The sequence below is a fragment of the Pseudoliparis swirei genome, chromosome 1 (assembly GCF_029220125.1).
Source record: "Pseudoliparis swirei isolate HS2019 ecotype Mariana Trench chromosome 1, NWPU_hadal_v1, whole genome shotgun sequence".
Lineage (NCBI taxonomy): Eukaryota > Metazoa > Chordata > Actinopteri > Perciformes > Liparidae > Pseudoliparis > Pseudoliparis swirei.
This window is the reverse complement of record NC_079388.1, coordinates 9,161,741-9,179,579: the sequence shown is the minus strand read 5'-3', so window position 1 is coordinate 9,179,579 and position 17,839 is coordinate 9,161,741. Positions and strand designations below refer to the sequence as shown.

Sequence of the window (17,839 nt, the reverse complement as noted above, 5' to 3'; positions counted from 1 at the left end):
GCGAGATAAATGAGAAGGGAACAAGGTGGTGACCAGAGGGGGAAGAGGCAGAGGGAACGAGGAAAAAGAAGGAGGGAAGGAGTGAAGCGATGAAACAGTCCAGAGCTGCGTCCGACCTCCATACAGGGGAGGAGAGACACTTATTATTGGTCTCTGAAAACTAACTAATGCAAAACTTTATTTAAACTGGGAGTTATTCATGGGTTTGTTAAATGTATACAGTTTAGTTTGCAATGCAATTGTACATAAAAAGCACGTGATGCTCATGAAGCATTGCTGCTTCTACGATCTCCCGAGGCGCCTCACAAACACTTTGGAGTGGCTTTAAAATCTCATCTGCATCTTCTCCTGATCCGTCTCCCTCCTTCTAGAGCTCCTTACAATCTCCCTTTCATTATCTCCATCCTCACCCTTTACCTTAATCTTCTCCTCTTTCTTTGTCTTCCCTTCTTTCCTTACTCTCCGTCCCCCTCCCACCTTTACGTCTACCTTTCTCTCTCTCCGTATTCATCGCTCTCCCTTCCCCACGCTCACTGCTATCCTCTCTAATAATGTGTGTCGGGCATATAAAACCTTTATCGTGGGATATAAAATACGACTGTCGTGAAGATGCAGAGGGGCCCGGGACGTGAGAGGAGCAGCAGATGAGATGAACGGGTTGACACGAGGACTTGTGCAGGGGCAGGAAGGAGGAAACCGCCTTGTCATTCTGTGAAAGGTCTTTAAAGCTCCATCCCATAATTGCAGCTTAGATCTCTGGGTCGTAACAGGGTCAACCCACTGATGCATTTGCGAACACTGTGATTTATTACACTGAAACATTTTCACTTTGACATTTTACAAGCTGAGCTTAAATAGCCAAGATGTGAACATGAACCTGGCATACATACTGTACATGTGCACGTCGGAGCGCTGAAAGCGCGTTTCACACTCGGAATATTTATAAACCTTTTCCTTAACCCTTGTGTTGCCTTCGGGTCAATTTGACCCGATTAAATATTACACCCTCCTGTCGCCTTCGGGTCAATATGACCCGATTCAATGTTTAACCCTCATGTTACCTTTATATTTACTAACATATTTTACCCTTGAGGTCAATATGACCCCAGCTATTAAAATCTCCAGAAAATTATTAGAATTAATATTGTTTTGCAAGTTTAAGTGTGAGGTACTTTATATTTGTTTGTTGACTCCCGAAAGAACACCGACATTAAACATTGAATCGGGTCAAATTGACCCGAAGGCGACAGGAGGGTTAAATATTGAATCGGGTCAAAATGACCCGAAGGTAACACAAGGGTTAAATAGCTGAATTGAAGCATGAACTACTCTTTTGACTCCTTACAAACACACGAGGTGAGAACTATATATTTTAAAGTCCACTAAATGACGGGCTGGGTCCTTATCTCATCTGTAATTCATGCAGTCTGATTAGATTTGAGAATTTCATGGACTTTCCCCGGGCTTAGATGGTAAAGTTGATTCATTCTGTCATCTTTCTCGCGCCATGAAGCTGGCTCAGTCGCCGCCGAAATGGAATATACTTTCCCCACAATATGAGGTTTACACAGCGGGATTCACAGAGCGTGTGCAAGGACTCGACTGCAGTACGCACCCTTTCATTTGAGGAGTGTGCTAACAGGAGGAATGATAATTAGCGGTCAGAGAGACCCCGTGGATTTATTAACACACAGCACAGTCTATAAAATAGTCGGACGCACCGGGTTCCCGATCCAGTGGAACCGTTATGAGTGTGTGTCGGTGTCCTATGCGTCGTGTATAGGAGCTCGGCATAACACATTAACTCGTGTGTGACGACACACCAGAGTGTCAGCTCACTCCTCGGGATTGCTTTCCGTCCCTCTATATTTATTTGTTTTGGAAATGTATAGCTCCCTCCGTGTGTCTCTTCTAATTGGTTTGAAGGAAACTTTTACCAGAGGGGAACAGTTTGCTTCCTCTACTTTGCAGTGAGATGCTCAGCCGGTGCGGCCGCGGCATCAGTGTGCACGACTTACCGAATGTAGCTTTTGGTATAAACCACACGCGTTGCAGACGTAGCCTCCGTTGGAGTTCTTCCTCCACAACGACGTCTTGGTGGTCAGACAGTTGGCGCAGAAGACCCCGCTGCCTCTGCGTCGCTACAGGTTGGAGAAAAATACGGACAACGTTAAGAACGTGAAGAGAGAAATAAAGGCCGGCGGGGGAAACTTAGAAAGACAGAAAAAAGTCATTAAGCGAAAAGAGAAGGAGGGGAGTGAAATCGCTGACTTCAGTCTTGATACCTTTTTAATATTCACACCACCGACGTGAGGTCAGCAGAGAGAGGAAACAGATTGGCTTGGTGGCCGAGAGATGATGGGCTCTCATTGATCAAGCCTAATGGGAAATCCTATTTAGACCATTGTTCTGCACCGAGTCGCTCCGTACGGACCACGGTTAATACAAACAACAAAATATACTTCAATGGAGAGAAAATCATGTCGTCGCGTTGAATACCTTGTGTGGGTTTTAAGTATGTGGCTAATCAAGTACGACTCGACAGAGACTTGTTTAAGCATATTTCTGAACTGCCGGACACACACACACACCTGCAGTGGTGTATAACAAAGTAGTGTGTGCAAGGAAGAAGGGAGGGGTGAAAAGGCCACCTGTTGTGGCAACGTGCTCCATCGCGGTAATGAGCCAATCACAACGTTTCTCCATCCCATTAAGTCTGCGGCCCCATTCACCACCTTTATGACCCTGAGGAGACAGCACACCTCATCTTTCTCCTCCATGACTCTGTGTGTCTCCCTGTCGGCCTGTCTATCCCACCATTTCTTGCTCTTCAATTATGGAAAAAGAAGAAGTTCATCTTCGCATTGTTGCCCATCCAATCTTCAATATTTCATCTCCTCGAAATTCTAATTTTTTTAAATAATTACAAAATATATATATATTTCTTTTTTCTTCTCTAAACATTTTTTAGTATAAGACAAAAGAAAATAAATAGACATAACACCTAGAGGATGACGAAACAGTGGACAAAACATCATAAAGTCAGAGTATTGAGAAAAAGAAAAAAGAAATAAATAAAAATACATACGTGTGTGCTTTTTAAAATTATTTATTTTATATTTATAGTTTATTTAAAGAGGAAAAGAAAACACCAGCGTGTAATGTTGTGGGTGTGACATCCGCTTTGATAATCTCTCGATGGTTGTTCTAGTGAGTGTCCGCGTACTGGACTATGGGTAAAATCTGCCCCCCCCCGTCTCTCTTGTATCGTCCCTTTTATCCCAATCTGTTTCTCCGTCTCTTCCTCCACCGTGGACTTTTCATCCACTGGGAGCTTCTCCTTTCATCGCTGGTTTCTTGTTGTTTTCATGTTCGTGAAAGTGCCGACAGCTTTTTCTCGGGCTCGGTGCACCCAGTGCTATAAAAGTAAAAAAAAACAGTTCAACTTTTCACAAAAGTGCGCCGCACTTCAATCAATCAGGCGGTCCGCAGTCTCAGAGCTACAGATGGAGTCACGACCGGCACTTCCATTGAGCGTCTGTTTCACCTGCCAGCTGAAAGCAAAAGAGCCCATTGGACGCAGCACTTCTCAGTTTAGTGTTTCGCAATCTGAAGTACGGCAACGCACGCACGACACCGAGACACGTGCTCACGTAGAGCCTGAGAAATATACGTTTATTAAGGAGTTGGAAACTGAGGAAATTGAGGAAATGCTAATCGTATGTTGTGGTGTAGAAGAATTCACACAACTTATAAATTGAATAGGCAAACTCAAATGTAATATATAACCAAAGCTGCGTTTGCACGAGGAAGTTAATTTAAAAGAGATTTCTCAACAATAAATGAACGTTAAAGCACCGATCAAACATATGTGCAAGACACTGTTGAAAGTTTAGAGGTTGAATTCTACTGGAAATGAAAAGTGGTTTAATGGCTCCTTTTTTTTCTCCTTGCTATAATTTGAGGTCATAAAGAGACATTTTACGATGACATCCTTCATACTGTCTGGAATTGAGCTACGACATCAAACTTTTAGATTGTTCAAAGATTTGATATCAAAGGAACACAATAGATGTGTTTATTATACTCTGAAAACTCACTCAGTCTCAAAATGTGTACAATGGAGCATCCTGTTTCCAATAATGTTGTTTGTAATAAACACCTAAGCTAATATTCGAGTCTTTATGGTACATGTGTTTTCATCCATCAGAACACTTACATCCTCTGCTGTGTATGCGCATGTGTGTGTGTGTGTGTGCCTGCCCGCCTATGTGTGTATGCTGCACTCAACATACGGTCACCACATGTAGAGAGACAGAGCCAGGTGATTGATTGATGTACGTTTCCTGTGTCTGTGTGTGCGTGTGTGTGTGTGTGTGTGTGTGTGTGTGTGTGTGTGCGTGTCTAGTGTTGCTAGCCAAACAGTGCATCTGTCAGAATTCAGTTTCCCTCCGAGCACCCAAATCACTCACATATGGCCCCACAGCTGCCCCTCCCCCCCCACCCCCCTCCACACACACACAAATAGTTGCTTCCCTTGGCTAATGAAAGCACGAAAGATTTGGATGAGGGGCTGCAATCCAGGAAGAGCGTATGTGTGTGTGTGTGTGTGTGTGTGTGTGTGTGTGTGTGTGTGAGTGCGTGTGTTGGGTGTATCTTGGCTCCTCCAAAGCCACGGTACAAAGATAGCAAAGTGTGTGTGCATCTGTGTGTCCGTAGGAGAGCGAGGTTCAAGTGTCAATTACACAGGAAAGTACAGAAATAGCTCCCCCCCCACCACCTTCCTAAACACACACACACACACACACACACACTAAATCTGGCTCATGATTTTTAACTTCCTCTTCAATCATCAGCTGGTTGTCTTGACGTGTGTAGAAGTGTGCACGTTCACATGCGTGCACACACACTCGCTCGCTGCTCCCAGACTGGAACGTGGGTGTTGCTGTAAGTGGGAGTTCATCGTTTGGTGGCTTCACAGCTCTGCATGTGAGCTGCTGGCTGGATCGGTGTGTATCGACCATGTGTGTGTGTGTGAGAGCATGTTCTTTCTGATGGATTGCTGATGCCGAGCCTCTCCCACTCACCTCACAGAGGAGGGCTGCAAGTAATTAGAGCTTAGGGACTTAATGACATCTATTTATCTGCGGCCTATGATACCGTTCAATTAGCGCCACCAACAACGCCCTCTGACACACACACACACACACACACACACACACACGCGGAGGCACACACACAAACAACAATGCATTCATTCATCAGGAAATTAAAGTATTTATCAACTTCCTCCTCATCGAGCCAACAAACAAACAAACTTTAAGCTTGATGTGGAGATACAAAGTGAGGTTTCTTAAGTAGGAAGTGGGTTTTTAGCAACCAATGTAAACACTGCTGTCTTATCCCCAGGCCACGGGCTCATTTAGAATCGTATTAATAAAAAACACGCTCATCTGGAATGTCCCTATTCCCGTGTCCTCAAATACGAAGATAAAAGACATCAGACGGTTCAATCTCCCGCTGAACAGATCCGTATCGACAGCGACACGTCCTTTGTCCCACAATGCTCATGAAAAGGCTGCAGACAATACAAATACAATCCACTCAGCGCCAGGCTGCATATTAAACAACATTTATTGATTTAATAACTTTCACAATCAGCTGTAATGCACAAACCGCTTTAACATAGAGCCCTTTCTCCCTCGTGGCAGTGCATTTCATGCATGAATGCATAAAAGATGCTCCACAACGCGACTGTTGTTTTTCTGGGGGGTAAAATTTGCACTTAAAAAGAGGCTACATTTGACATCACACGTTTGCATTCCTCCCTTCCGTGAACGTCTCTAAAACTCGTTGTTTTGAGACTCGTGTGGGTTCACGCTGCTGCACCGACTCTCCGTGAAATGGGTCGGAGCGATCGCTGTCTTTCAAATTCAAACAGAAGTCGTGAGCCGTTTCCGCAGCGACGCTTTTTTATGACGAATAAATTATAACTTCATTCTGGAGAATCATATTTTTATTTAACATCAAAACAGATGGTCTAACCACACGGGGGCTGAACCCTTCAGCTGCGGCTTTGAGTCCACTCAGAGTCTCCTGAAGCCATAAATGTACAGATGTTATACTAACTGTTTACACTACATGGCCTCTCAGATCTCAATGGAGGAGCTGCCCCGAGCAGATCAGCGCTCACTGGTTTAGGTTTAGAGTCCCTTCACTTCAGCTTCCATCTGCAACCAATGTGCGGTGGCATCTTCAAACTGCAGCGGGGGAATCGCTTCACTTCAAATAATCTGGCTCGGCCGGCTGGTGGCCGACACAAGAGCGGCAATGTTTAAAAAATGCTTCATATGCATTTCAAAAATAATCTCCCAGCGTATTCAAAGAAGTTGTTGTTGTCGTTGTAGAGGATATACCGAGCGAGACGGCATTTCCCGGTAATGTGTGTTGATCTCTCAAGTGGAAGTCCCATTGTTGAAACGTGTGTGCCTCCCACAAGTCGGGTCACATTTTCATAAGGATGCGCTCAGTTTGCAACAAAACACGCAGATTTTTCCTTTTGCACAGCGTGTGTGGTGGAAATGAACTTACAACAAAGCGTCAAGGTGCTGTTAACCTTGGAGTTATGTGGAGAGAGATGCGTAGAGCAAGAACTGGAGAGAGAGAGCGAGGCGCCCTGCAGTCTAAAATTAATTCAAAAAGAAGGCTTTCGTAACAAAATATCTTAAAATGAAATTACATTTAATTCACTTAAAGAGTAAGTCAGCCCTGCTTTAAACGCACACACACACACAGGGAGAGACACACACAGAGAGACACACACGTACATTGATCGACGCACTGCCTTGCATTAAATCAGCGATTATTTAATCACGCTAGAAGACTAGCTGGAGGAATTAACTAAATGCTATACAGCCAAATCCAATATCCTATACACTGGATCAGCCACTCGCTCTCTCTAATACACACACACACACACACACACAGGAACAAACATATGAAAAAGAAGAAATAGACCGTGTGCACAGGGATGGTGTCAGATAAAGACTCACTAATGTAATACTCCCAATACACACACACACACACCCGCACACACACTGAGAAGCATCTGGAACTAATCTAACAGAGACCCCCCTTATAGGTGCTACCAACCATCAACTATGTGTGTGTGTGTGTGTGTGTGTGTGTAGGTCTCTTCGCATCTGGCTGCAGAAGTCCATCTGTGTGGTTCAGTCTCAGACTACTGTGTGCATTTAAATTGCCTCCTCTAATAGAATGAATTGGGTTTGAGTGGAAAGGATTCCGAATTGATGATTATCGTTTATTCTTATTCAACAGAGTAACACAAAAACACTAACTAATTAACAGATTATCAAAATAATAATAAGTCTGAATTTAACACTGTTTGAGTAGCAGGGGTACACATGGCACTGAAACGGTTAAAGTCAACACGGAGCAGAAAGATTCACGATAAACAATCTGTGATTTGGGGGAAACGATATCATCTCAGCGTAATGTCCGCTTTACTTTCAGCGAGCAGCTTTGTTTTTCAGTTGGCATCACGGACGCAGCCCAACGGCGACGTGTAGCAGAGGCTGTGTTTCCTGTTGACTATCTATTCAGACGGCATTATCAGTAAAGTGGGGAGAAACGAGTTCAGCAGCAAAACAAAAAATGCCCTGGCGCTAACTCTCGGAAGGGGTGCGACCAAATGACTATTTAGCCCTCCAGGAATCCAGACATTTAAAAAAACACTCCCACACATGAACTCCTATTTAGAAGTGGTTGCTATTAACCCTTAAGTGTTCGTCCAGCACAGTCAACCACCCTGTCAGCCAATCACGGCAGCGTTTAAGAGTCACGCCACTCAATTCTCAATAGTACATTTCTGACGCGGTGGATTAACACGATGTACAAACGGATGTGTTGACTAACTTTAAACATATCGGAGAGAGAAAAAACACCAAAGACATTTGGCAGAGAGGAAACCGCTGCTGGATTGAAAATGGCCGGTCTGTCCTGACACGGCACCTCCTGCCCGATCACACTGAGCGTGACCTTCAGCTCGGCGTGCGACCTCCACACGCAGCTCTGCTCGAACAGGCTCCCTCAAGCTCCCAGCACAGCGATATCACTGCAGCACATTCAGCAGTACCCCACCCCCCCCCCTCCTCTCCTCCAATCCCCTCTTTAGAGGCCGCGCGGTGACAGAACTTCAAGAAAATCAAATTTTGGAACAAAAGAAAAGAAGAAAAAAACTCCGTAATGGGAACGCTCAGACAACCGAGGCTAGCGGTCGGGAGCGATTGCGAGCGAGGCTCGCCGAATAAAATCCATCCCGAGGCAATAGCTGTGCAGAGTGAGCGGCAGAGGAGCTGGAAGACTCTCGTCCTGCGTTAAGACGCCGGATTTGTAGTCATGCGCTGCGACAGCACTGCCGAGGGCATTACGCATGAATAACAGCACGCTGGTTTGAGGCCAGGGCGGACCCTCGAAGGTTTACTCCAAACAGCTGTAGATTTCTGGGTCCAGTACCAAAGAGGGTCAGGGTAAACGTAAACGATGCTTCTTATTCACGTCACCTCGCTATCAGTGGCGGCTGGTGAATTTTTTTGGGGGGGGGCGCAGTTTAAATATCACTCAACAATGAGAAGAAAAGAGGTTTTGAGTAGAATATTGTAAAAAACAAAGCTTTATTTAAAGAACACAGCGTGCTCAACACTGTCCAATAACAACTATCAACACACTGTAACTTTGGGCATGGGAGGTTCAGAGCAGCTTTAAGGAACATTGGGTTGGGTTTCAGAGGTTTGCAAAATAAAAGCGGTTCAGAGCAGAATAGTCAGAAAGAGATCACATGTTACATTGGGTGACAGAGCAGACCCACTACTGTAAAGAAAAGTAGCCTCCTCTCTTTAAAGTGGTCACTTTACTCTCTGGTTAAAGTCAATCATGTCTGTAACCAGCCTGTTTCCATTATTCTTGAGGGAATGTGTCTGTTTTTCAGAACTTCTTCGTTGTGTTTCGATGCCAGTTCGGTCTCCTTCTTCTGACTGTAAACAGGGTTAGCTTCAGGCTGTTAGCGAGTTAGCTCCATGCTCTTAGCTAGATAACTGCGGCAAGATTCGTGCTTTACACTTGTCTGCAGCTCTTTAGATCCCTCACCCCGTTGTAGTCCAGAGAGTTTCAGTCCCTTTGGAACAACAGACAGGGGAAACTAAACAGCGCATTACTCACTGAGCCTCCAGCTAACAGCTCTGTTAGCAACCTGCTCCCGTAGCTCCGTGGAGCTCTCTGGCTGAGGGAACGCCGGTCTCTGATCTGCCGAATAGTCCAGTCACGTGAAATAATAAAACGATGTCATTGGCCAATGAGCGCACATTTTTGCGACCCAAGATTCACGTTTCATCCGCCAATGAGAAGCCGTCCTTTACTGAAACGACCGTGAAATGTTGTATCGATGCCGTACACACACGTTAGACCAGCTCCTCGGAAAAGGGGAGGGGCTTCTCTCCGTGATAATGGCGATATATTATATTTTTTCACATTAACTTAAGTGGTTGTTGACAGGCTTACGGTCTCTCACACACATTTAGCGCGTCAAGACGGTATATTTACTATTTAAATGATTTGGCATATAATGTTTTTTGACAGGATGTATATTTTTTTTCTTCTTTTTTTTTTCATCTAAAAATGTTATGAGGGGCGGCACCCTAGCGCCCCCTATGGACAAACCGCCACTGCTCGCTATATGAGCATGAATGGGCCGTACGAGCCACATCCTCGGTGAAACGCCTCCTGCCTTTGGCCTCTACGGCGATGCTTTCCTGTCATTGATCGCTGTCGATGGCGGAGGAGTGATGATGATGATGACGATGGTGATTTGCGTTATGCTGCTGGCCTGTAACTCTGTACCAGCACCTCGCTGCAGGTTGTTCGGCCTCCGAGTCGTTCACTTCTCAGAGCTGCCCGCAGAACCAATTGCCAACTGGGGCAAACTCAAATTTTAATTTGAACTTGATAAGTGTGTCATGTGCTCGATTGTGATAACAGCAATGAGACTATTGCAAGTATACAGATGCAACTGCTCCATAAATACACAACGTAGCGATAGTCTCTGCACAGCGGAGGGGCTGGATGTGGGAGCCGCACATACCGCGAGCCACTTCCTTTGTTACTAATAAGCTACTACAACTCACACACACACACACACACACACATATCTCTGTGCGAGATTTAAATAAAAGGTGTTAGCTTAGCCATGTCATTTTGGATGCCTGTGTGCATGTGTGTGTGTGTGTTTGTGCGTGTGCCAAAGAGTGCCGAAAGAGAAAAGAGTGTCAGCTCAGCGTCTAAAGAAAAGCATCAGGAAACCCAGAACCAGATGACATCACTGTGACACACACACACACATATCTCTACTTGGCACAAAAGAAGAGTGAGGTCAATGTCTTACCCCTTCTCTCTCCCTCTCTCTTGCACACACACACACACACACACACAGATGTGGCCCAGTGTGTGGCCCATTTCCCTCCTTTCAACCCCCTTTCATTCTTTCAGCCTTTCACTCAGCGATCAGTCCTTTCCGGCCCTTCCTCCTCCCTCTGCGCTGGTCTTTTCAACCCTCTGTGTTCCGTGCATACAGTCGTTGCTACCTTTTGTGGCCGAGCATGAAGAGTCTTTTTCTGTGCAGGGAAACAGACTGGGACGCAATTATGTCAAATCTTTTCTCATTGATAGAATCTTGATAAACGATTGACTTTGCAAATGTTTGTTCTGGGTAAAAGCTGATAACCAGTGAACTGTGAGAGAGAGAGAGAGAGAGAGAGAGAGAGAGAGAGATTGAGAGAGAAGGACATTAACAAACAGATAAATAAGGAAATGGTTTCACATTGATCTAATTTTGATAAACAGCCTCAATACATGCATACTTAAAATCCATGGACCTGGAGACTACGGTTCTGTCGGGTTGAGTGTGTGTGTGTGTGTGTGTGAGTAAGTGTGCGTGATATTCTGTGCTGGTGCGCGTGCTGTAATGCTGTTTTCTGTGTGTGTGCAAACACAAGGCCGTGTAACTGGATATGAGTGGGAGCATATCCAGTTTCATGGCTTTGTGTTTATCAAGCAGCTGATTCTATAACGCTGAAACTTATCATTTTGATAAGATAGCAAGAGATAGACAGTGTTTGTTTTCTTCTCGCTGTAATAGAAGTTTTACGGATTCGACCTTGGGCTCCCCTTGTGCAGCGTGAACCCCACCGAGGGGAAAGAGAAACAGAAGGTAAACATCTGAGTGCTTTTCCTTCAGAAGTTCACACGTTGGACCTGAAGCAGACGCACGACTTCTTTAAGAAGACTTCTTTGCAAAAATAAGATTATAGATATATATATATTTCTGTCTGGAGAGCAGTGACCCACTGACCAGTAAAGCAACATGTCCTCACATGTGTGTTTGTGTGTGAAAGAAGGAATGTATAGGAGTGTGTGAGTAAGAGAGGCTCGAGAGGGGCCATGAGTATGTGTGTGTCTTTGTGGGAATGCCCTGCAGGTTACACACTCACACACGCACACACACACACACACACACTGGCGTGGTAACCAGGACACTGAAATCTCAACTCACCCTACTGCCCAAAGGGAGAGGGGGAGAGAGAGAGGGGGAGAGAGAGAGGGGGAGATGGACGTACAAAGAGTGAGGGGGGAGAGGGAGTTATTATAATGTGCATCCTTAATACCTGTAGTCTTATCCACTGGTATTAGGGTCTTATTAACTGTCTTAGACTCTATGTTATTGTTTCCCTGAGAATAGTTCAGTGGGCTGATTCCCACACAAGAAAGACCCACATGACCTCTTCAGGTACTGTTGGAATCCACAGTGCCAGAACAGCGAGCACCAGCGTACCTACAGCACTAAACTGTACCATTTAATTAGGGAAACAGATGTCTTTTTAATGGGAATGTATGAATGGTAGAGGTCTTTACTACCGTGTACTCACAAAATCGGGACGTATCTCTATCTCTTATCTGCCTCCAATTTATTTCCACCTGACAGATGAGAGATCCAGGTTCATATTTCATCCTAATGCTCATCGATCAATGAACGATTACAACTCCGATCTCAAGTCACTGCTCTGAATCAAAACAAAGGCGGGAGTTTCGGCGGCCGTTTCCTGAACATGTCATGCTCATATGTCACAGCCGGAGCAACATGTACCAAGAGGATTCTGGTGAAAGAGTTGTTGTGCTGTTAGAGCCACAGCGCTGAGGCTGCCAGGTTCCTCATTAAACATTTAAATCCCACTCCCTCTTGTGATCCTGTAATAACAAGATAATGACTGAGGCTTATGTGAATACATATGATATATTTATATACAACAATGAATACATGGTTGGCTAATGGTCTGAGGACTTCCCATATGAATTATAGCCAATTCTGTATTTCCCATTTCTTGAATGCTTAATCCAGATAACACAAAGTATTTGTGACAGAACTCACTCATGAACCGGGGTCGTTTTTTTTGCTGTGCATCCAGAGGTGTTTGATCACTTTTGTTTGATTGAGGATAATCATCAGAAAGACGCTCCGTTCTCTTTGTTTTGGCAGTTGTGATTTGATAATTGATATATTGATCGTGAGTGTCATCTGAACGGCAGACCTGTGCTCAACGGAGAGGAAGAGACACGACGAGCACATTCATAATGAGTAAGTCAATAAAGCGTGCACGCTGTAAGCTGACCTGACAGGCAACACACTGCGGTCGGTAGAAACTTCAAATCAAAATGAGAAAACATGCACAAACACATTTCTCTCTGTGAACACCGACATGAAAACAACCTGTTGCCTCAATTCTATTTTGTATTTATGGTAACAGCTGCGGCGCTAAATGTTTTGCTGTTGATTCTGATCCGAACAAGGTAAGGATGTGCACCGAGCGGCGATACATATTAATTGCCAAACGACCTTGGACGGGAACGATTCCCCTCCTCGGGGAGAGAAGGAAGAAAAACGAGTGAGCAAGAGCGACGGAAAGATGAACAAGTAAAGGAGGAAAGAGAAGTGAGAAAGCCAAACTGCATAATAGATGGCACTTTAGAGGTGTGCACCTCAAAATGACCTCACACATACCACACGGCACACACACACACACACACACACACACACACACACAAGCCAAATGACTATCTCTCCAATTCACCCTGAGTTGGGAGAAGAGAGAGATGGTTGAAGGGTGACATGTCTTTGGTGAAGTGGCAGATTGGCCTCAATCAGATGGTATGTTCTGGTATGTTCTCCTCGTGTAAGTAAGCATGTGTGTGTGTTTGTTTGAGCGTGTGTGTTCCTGTTACTGTCAGAGGTCAGAGGTCATGGTACTGGGAAATGAGCAACACTGAGTGGGCAGGAGAGGACAAGGTAAACATTGAGCAGAAGAAAACACACACACATATACACACACACCCACCCACCCACACACACAAACACACACGCACTGAAATATAACTGGAGCAATATTGGAATTCACTGTAAACTGTTATTTAGCCGCCTCAAAACATTTCAACATATATTCCTGACAACAAACAAGTTGCACCTCTTGTCTCCTTTGTTAATAATAGTGTTCACTCATTAAATGGAAAAACATAACACTTTTGTTTCTAATGGTGTAAATATAATGACAATGTGTGGAAAAGAGCAACGCTGCTCCAAAGCCCAGTGAGCCGTTCAGCATCTTCAAAGTGACATGAAGCTGAAGCCAGGAGAACAAATGGTGAGGCGAGCCGCTCATCAACATGCAGAGGCCACGCTGGACGCCGAGCAACACAAATGAACAACACTTCCGCAGCATAATAAGAGCAAGTGTGTCGGAATGAGTGGAATCTTTAACACATTTATGAATCCCGCCATCAAATTTCCTCAGAGGGGTTATGGAAATATTTTTAAACTGATAGGAGCCTGATGAAAACAACATCTTCAATTCAGACATCTTCCTCTGTCTGTCTGTCTGTCTGTGTGTGTGTGTGTGTCTGTGTGTGTGTCTGTGTGTGTGTCTGTGTGTCTGTCTGTGTGTCTGTGTGTGTGTCTGTGTGTCTGTCTGTGTGTGTCTGTCTATGTGTGTGTCTGTCTGTGTCTGTGTGTGTCTGTCTGTGTCTGTCTATGTGTGTGTCTGTCTGTGTCTGTCTATGTGTGTGTGTGTATATCTGTGTCTGTGTGTGTCTGTCTATGTGTGTGTCTGTCTGTGTCTGTCTATGTGTGTGTCTGTCTGTGTGTGTCTGTGTGTGTCTGTCTGTGTGTGTGTCTGTCTGTGTCTGTCTGTCTATGTGTGTGTCTGTCTGTGTCTGTCTATGTGTGTGTCTGTCTGTGTGTGTCTGTGTGTGTCTGTCTGTGTGTGTGTCTGTCTGTGTCTGTCTATGTGTGTGTCTGTCTGTGTCTGTCTATGTGTGTGTCTGTCTGTGTGTGTCTGTCTGTGTGTGTCTGTCTATGTGTGTGTCTGTCTGTGTCTGTCTATGTGTGTGTGTGTATATCTGTGTCTGTGTGTGTCTGTCTATGTGTGTGTCTGTCTATGTGTGTGTCTGTCTGTGTGTGTGTGTGTGTATCTGTGTGTGTCTGTCTATGTGTGTGTCTGTCTGTGTCTGTCTGTCTATGTGTGTGTGTCTGTCTGTCTGTCCGTCTGTGTGTGTGTCTGTCTGTGTGTCTGTGTCCGTCTGTGTGTGTCCGTCTGTGTGTGTCTGTCTGTGTCTGTGTCTGTCTATGTGTGTGTCTGTCTGTGTGTGTCTGTCTGTGTGTGTCTGTCTATGTGTGTGTCTGTCTGTGTCTGTCTATGTGTGTGTGTGTATATCTGTGTCTGTGTGTGTCTGTCTATGTGTGTGTCTGTCTGTGTGTGTGTGTGTGTATCTGTGTGTGTCTGTCTATGTGTGTGTCTGTCTGTCTGTCTGTCTATGTGTGTGTCTGTCTATGTGTGTGTCTGTCTGTGTGTGTCTGTCTGTCTGTCCGTCTGTGTGTGTGTCTGTCTGTGTGTCTGTGTCCGTCTGTGTGTGTCCGTCTGTGTCCGTCTGTGTGTGTCCGTCTGTGTGTGTCTGTCTGTGTGTCTTTGTGTGTGTCTGTCCATCTGTCTGTCTTTCTGTCCATCTGTCTGTGTGTCTGTCTGTGTGTCTTTCTGTCTGTGTGTCTTTCTGTCTGTCTGTGTGTCTGTCTTTGTGTCTTTCTGTCCGTCTGTCTGTCTGTGTGTCTTTGTGTCTGTCTGTGTGTCTTTCTTTCTGTCTGTCTGTGTGTGTGTCTGTCTGTTAGGGCTGAATGTGTGTTTGTGTGTGTTTGTGTGTGTGTGTGTGTGTGTGTGGTAGTGACGTGTCCATGAAGTATGCTCAGTAATGCTATACATTACTATTTATGGGGAGGGACTTGGAGCCGGTGACACGACTCCACTTGTAACAGCGAGACGGACAGACTGCCGATGTCCACCAGCTGCCTGCGTGTGACCCGGGGAGACTGGAGCCCATTCCATCTCACACATTTCTATTTGGGGGAAAAAGCTCTCCATGGTTTGGTTTGTAAGCTATCGCTTTGAGCTGTTGACATTGGACTGATGTTCCCGGTATATTTGACACTGAAGACCTTTCTTTTTTAGATCCTTTCTCTTCTTCCTGATTCTGGCGCTGCCATGTTGCCTTGGTGATGCCATTTGGAGCCACAGTCTTCGCACAAACAATTGGGGGGTGGGGGGTGGAGCCGCAGTATTGAGCTCCCACCCAATCTTCCCTGCCCAACCCACTACATTTAAATCATACTTGAGATATTTCACAAAATAACTGACAACTCTGACCAGATGGTGGCGCTGCAGGAACCACTCAGGGGTTCCTCTGGGTGCCGTGAATATATCTGGACCAAGTGTAACTACAACTCATCTAATAGTTGTAGTTTGCAATCAACCATGAGGCGTTGTCTCTTTGCATATAGAATTGTTGGTCACACAATAAAAACGGCATGTGCGTGTAAACTTTGCTCGGATTATTAACAATTAAAAAAAGTCAATTAATCGTAACTTTTGTATATTTGCATTATTTTACTCTGACAACACTTTACCACTTGTATGCAGGCTGCGTGAAGGTGTACCATGAACATGTTAGTCTATGCATGTGTTGCAGACGTCTGTACAGCTGTGTATGTGTGTATGTGTGTATGTGTGTGTCTGTGTATTTCAGACTTTACGATGTATTTTAATGCCATCACCGAGTTCTGCCCCGCTTTGTGTGCTCTCGGTCTTTGTCACCACCGGGGCTCCAGTGATGCTAAGTGGCGCGACCCGGGGCCCATTTCACATGTTCCACCTTGACAGGCCCTCAGGGTGGAGTTAGAGCTTAACACATCGATATGTCCCACACACACATACACACACACACCACATTTGTGCAGTGTTCAAGCCCACGCCCGAGCTGTCGAGAGATAGATCAGCTGCCCTCCGAGGAGTGTGAGCGTGTGTGAAATCAATGTCTCATCTTTGTTCCATTTGCTCCAGACAGCTCCATGTATGATAACCCGCATGTTATCAGAGATTATAAATAAATGGTCGCTTGGGGAATATCGGCAGTTTTCCCAATTGTGCTTCCCACAGTCCCCGCATCCAGTGAGAGACCCGGATAAACAGCGAGCGGTGTCATAAAGTACTAGCCAGTGTTTGAAGCGAGATATGAGAGGCCTTCATTGGACATCACAAGAAGTGTCTTATCACACAGGTCCCGACGGTCAGATCCATCAACAGGATCAACGGCCTAGAATCTCGCTTCCCTCTGACACTTCCACAGACAGCGAGCTAAAGCTACAGTCACATACTTATTTTTTGCGTGACTTAAGTAATTGCTAGTATGATAGTGATCATCATTTAAGTCAATATGCTGGTTTGATCTCAAGAAACACTCAAAGTGCTCAAAGAGGGCAAGAAGAAGAAACAGAGATGAATATATTAAATTACAAAGAACTGGAGGAGCACTCGGAGGGTGCAGACCTCAGCCGAGGCCAGTCTGCCCCAAATTGAAACGGGTTCTTCCTCGGCCCATGCTACACACTTCCCCCATGTTTCATGAAAACCGGGCTCGTCGCTCTCTTTTTGCCGTAATCCTGCTGACAAAAAAAAAAAGAACGGAAAAAATATAAAACATAATCTCCTTGCCGGAAGGTACAAATCCTTGTAATAGAAAACAGCGGACTCTTTCGTTTTTTGGTGAGAAATGGAACTGGGTCATTCAAGGACAGGGAAACTCAACTCTTCTCTCCGTCAATCTCTTCCTCTCTACCGACCCTGCAGAAAGCAATCTGCTTCAGAGAGAAACGGAGAGAGAGAACAAGAGGGAAACTGAGAGAGAGAAACAGGGAAAGAGAGTTAACAAATTACTGCTAGTGAACACGACTTTGTGCTAACAGCTTGATATAACACACACACACACACACACACACACACACAATCATCATTCATCCGGATACAGCCCGAAGGGTGACTGATTCTCCTCACACTGTGACACACACTCTTCATAATGAGACACACACACACACACATGCTTGGCTTGTACACTTGCTAAAGACACCTACAGCTGACAAATACCAAGACCTTCAAAGTGATAGTTAGCACCAAGTCATTACTGAGAGGGAGAGAGAGAGAGAGAGAGAGAAGACGGGAGAGAGGTATGTGTGAGGAAGAGGTCGATCGAGAGGAAGACGCAGAGAAGTGCAGACGCTTCTAGCCGGAGTCTTACTTATTTCTTTATTTTTTCTCCTTTCATTATTTCTGTATCGTTTCTCTCATCTCGTCACAGCGAGCAAACAAATAAAAACAATAGAGACCCTTCAGGTCGCGGA

At 45.1% G+C, this 17,839-nt stretch overlaps 1 protein-coding gene across 2 annotated transcripts in view; it reads right to left on the bottom strand.

The window, feature by feature from the left end:
* The window catches only part of trps1 (trichorhinophalangeal syndrome I), an 84,165-nt gene that overhangs the window by 7,254 nt on the left and 59,072 nt on the right, over positions 1-17,839 (bottom strand). For both annotated transcript variants that reach the window (XM_056416833.1, XM_056416841.1), the window contains one exon: positions 2,019-2,141. In XM_056416833.1, coding sequence (XP_056272808.1) covers positions 2,019-2,141 — 123 coding nt within the window. The remainder of the gene's footprint in view (positions 1-2,018; positions 2,142-17,839) is intronic.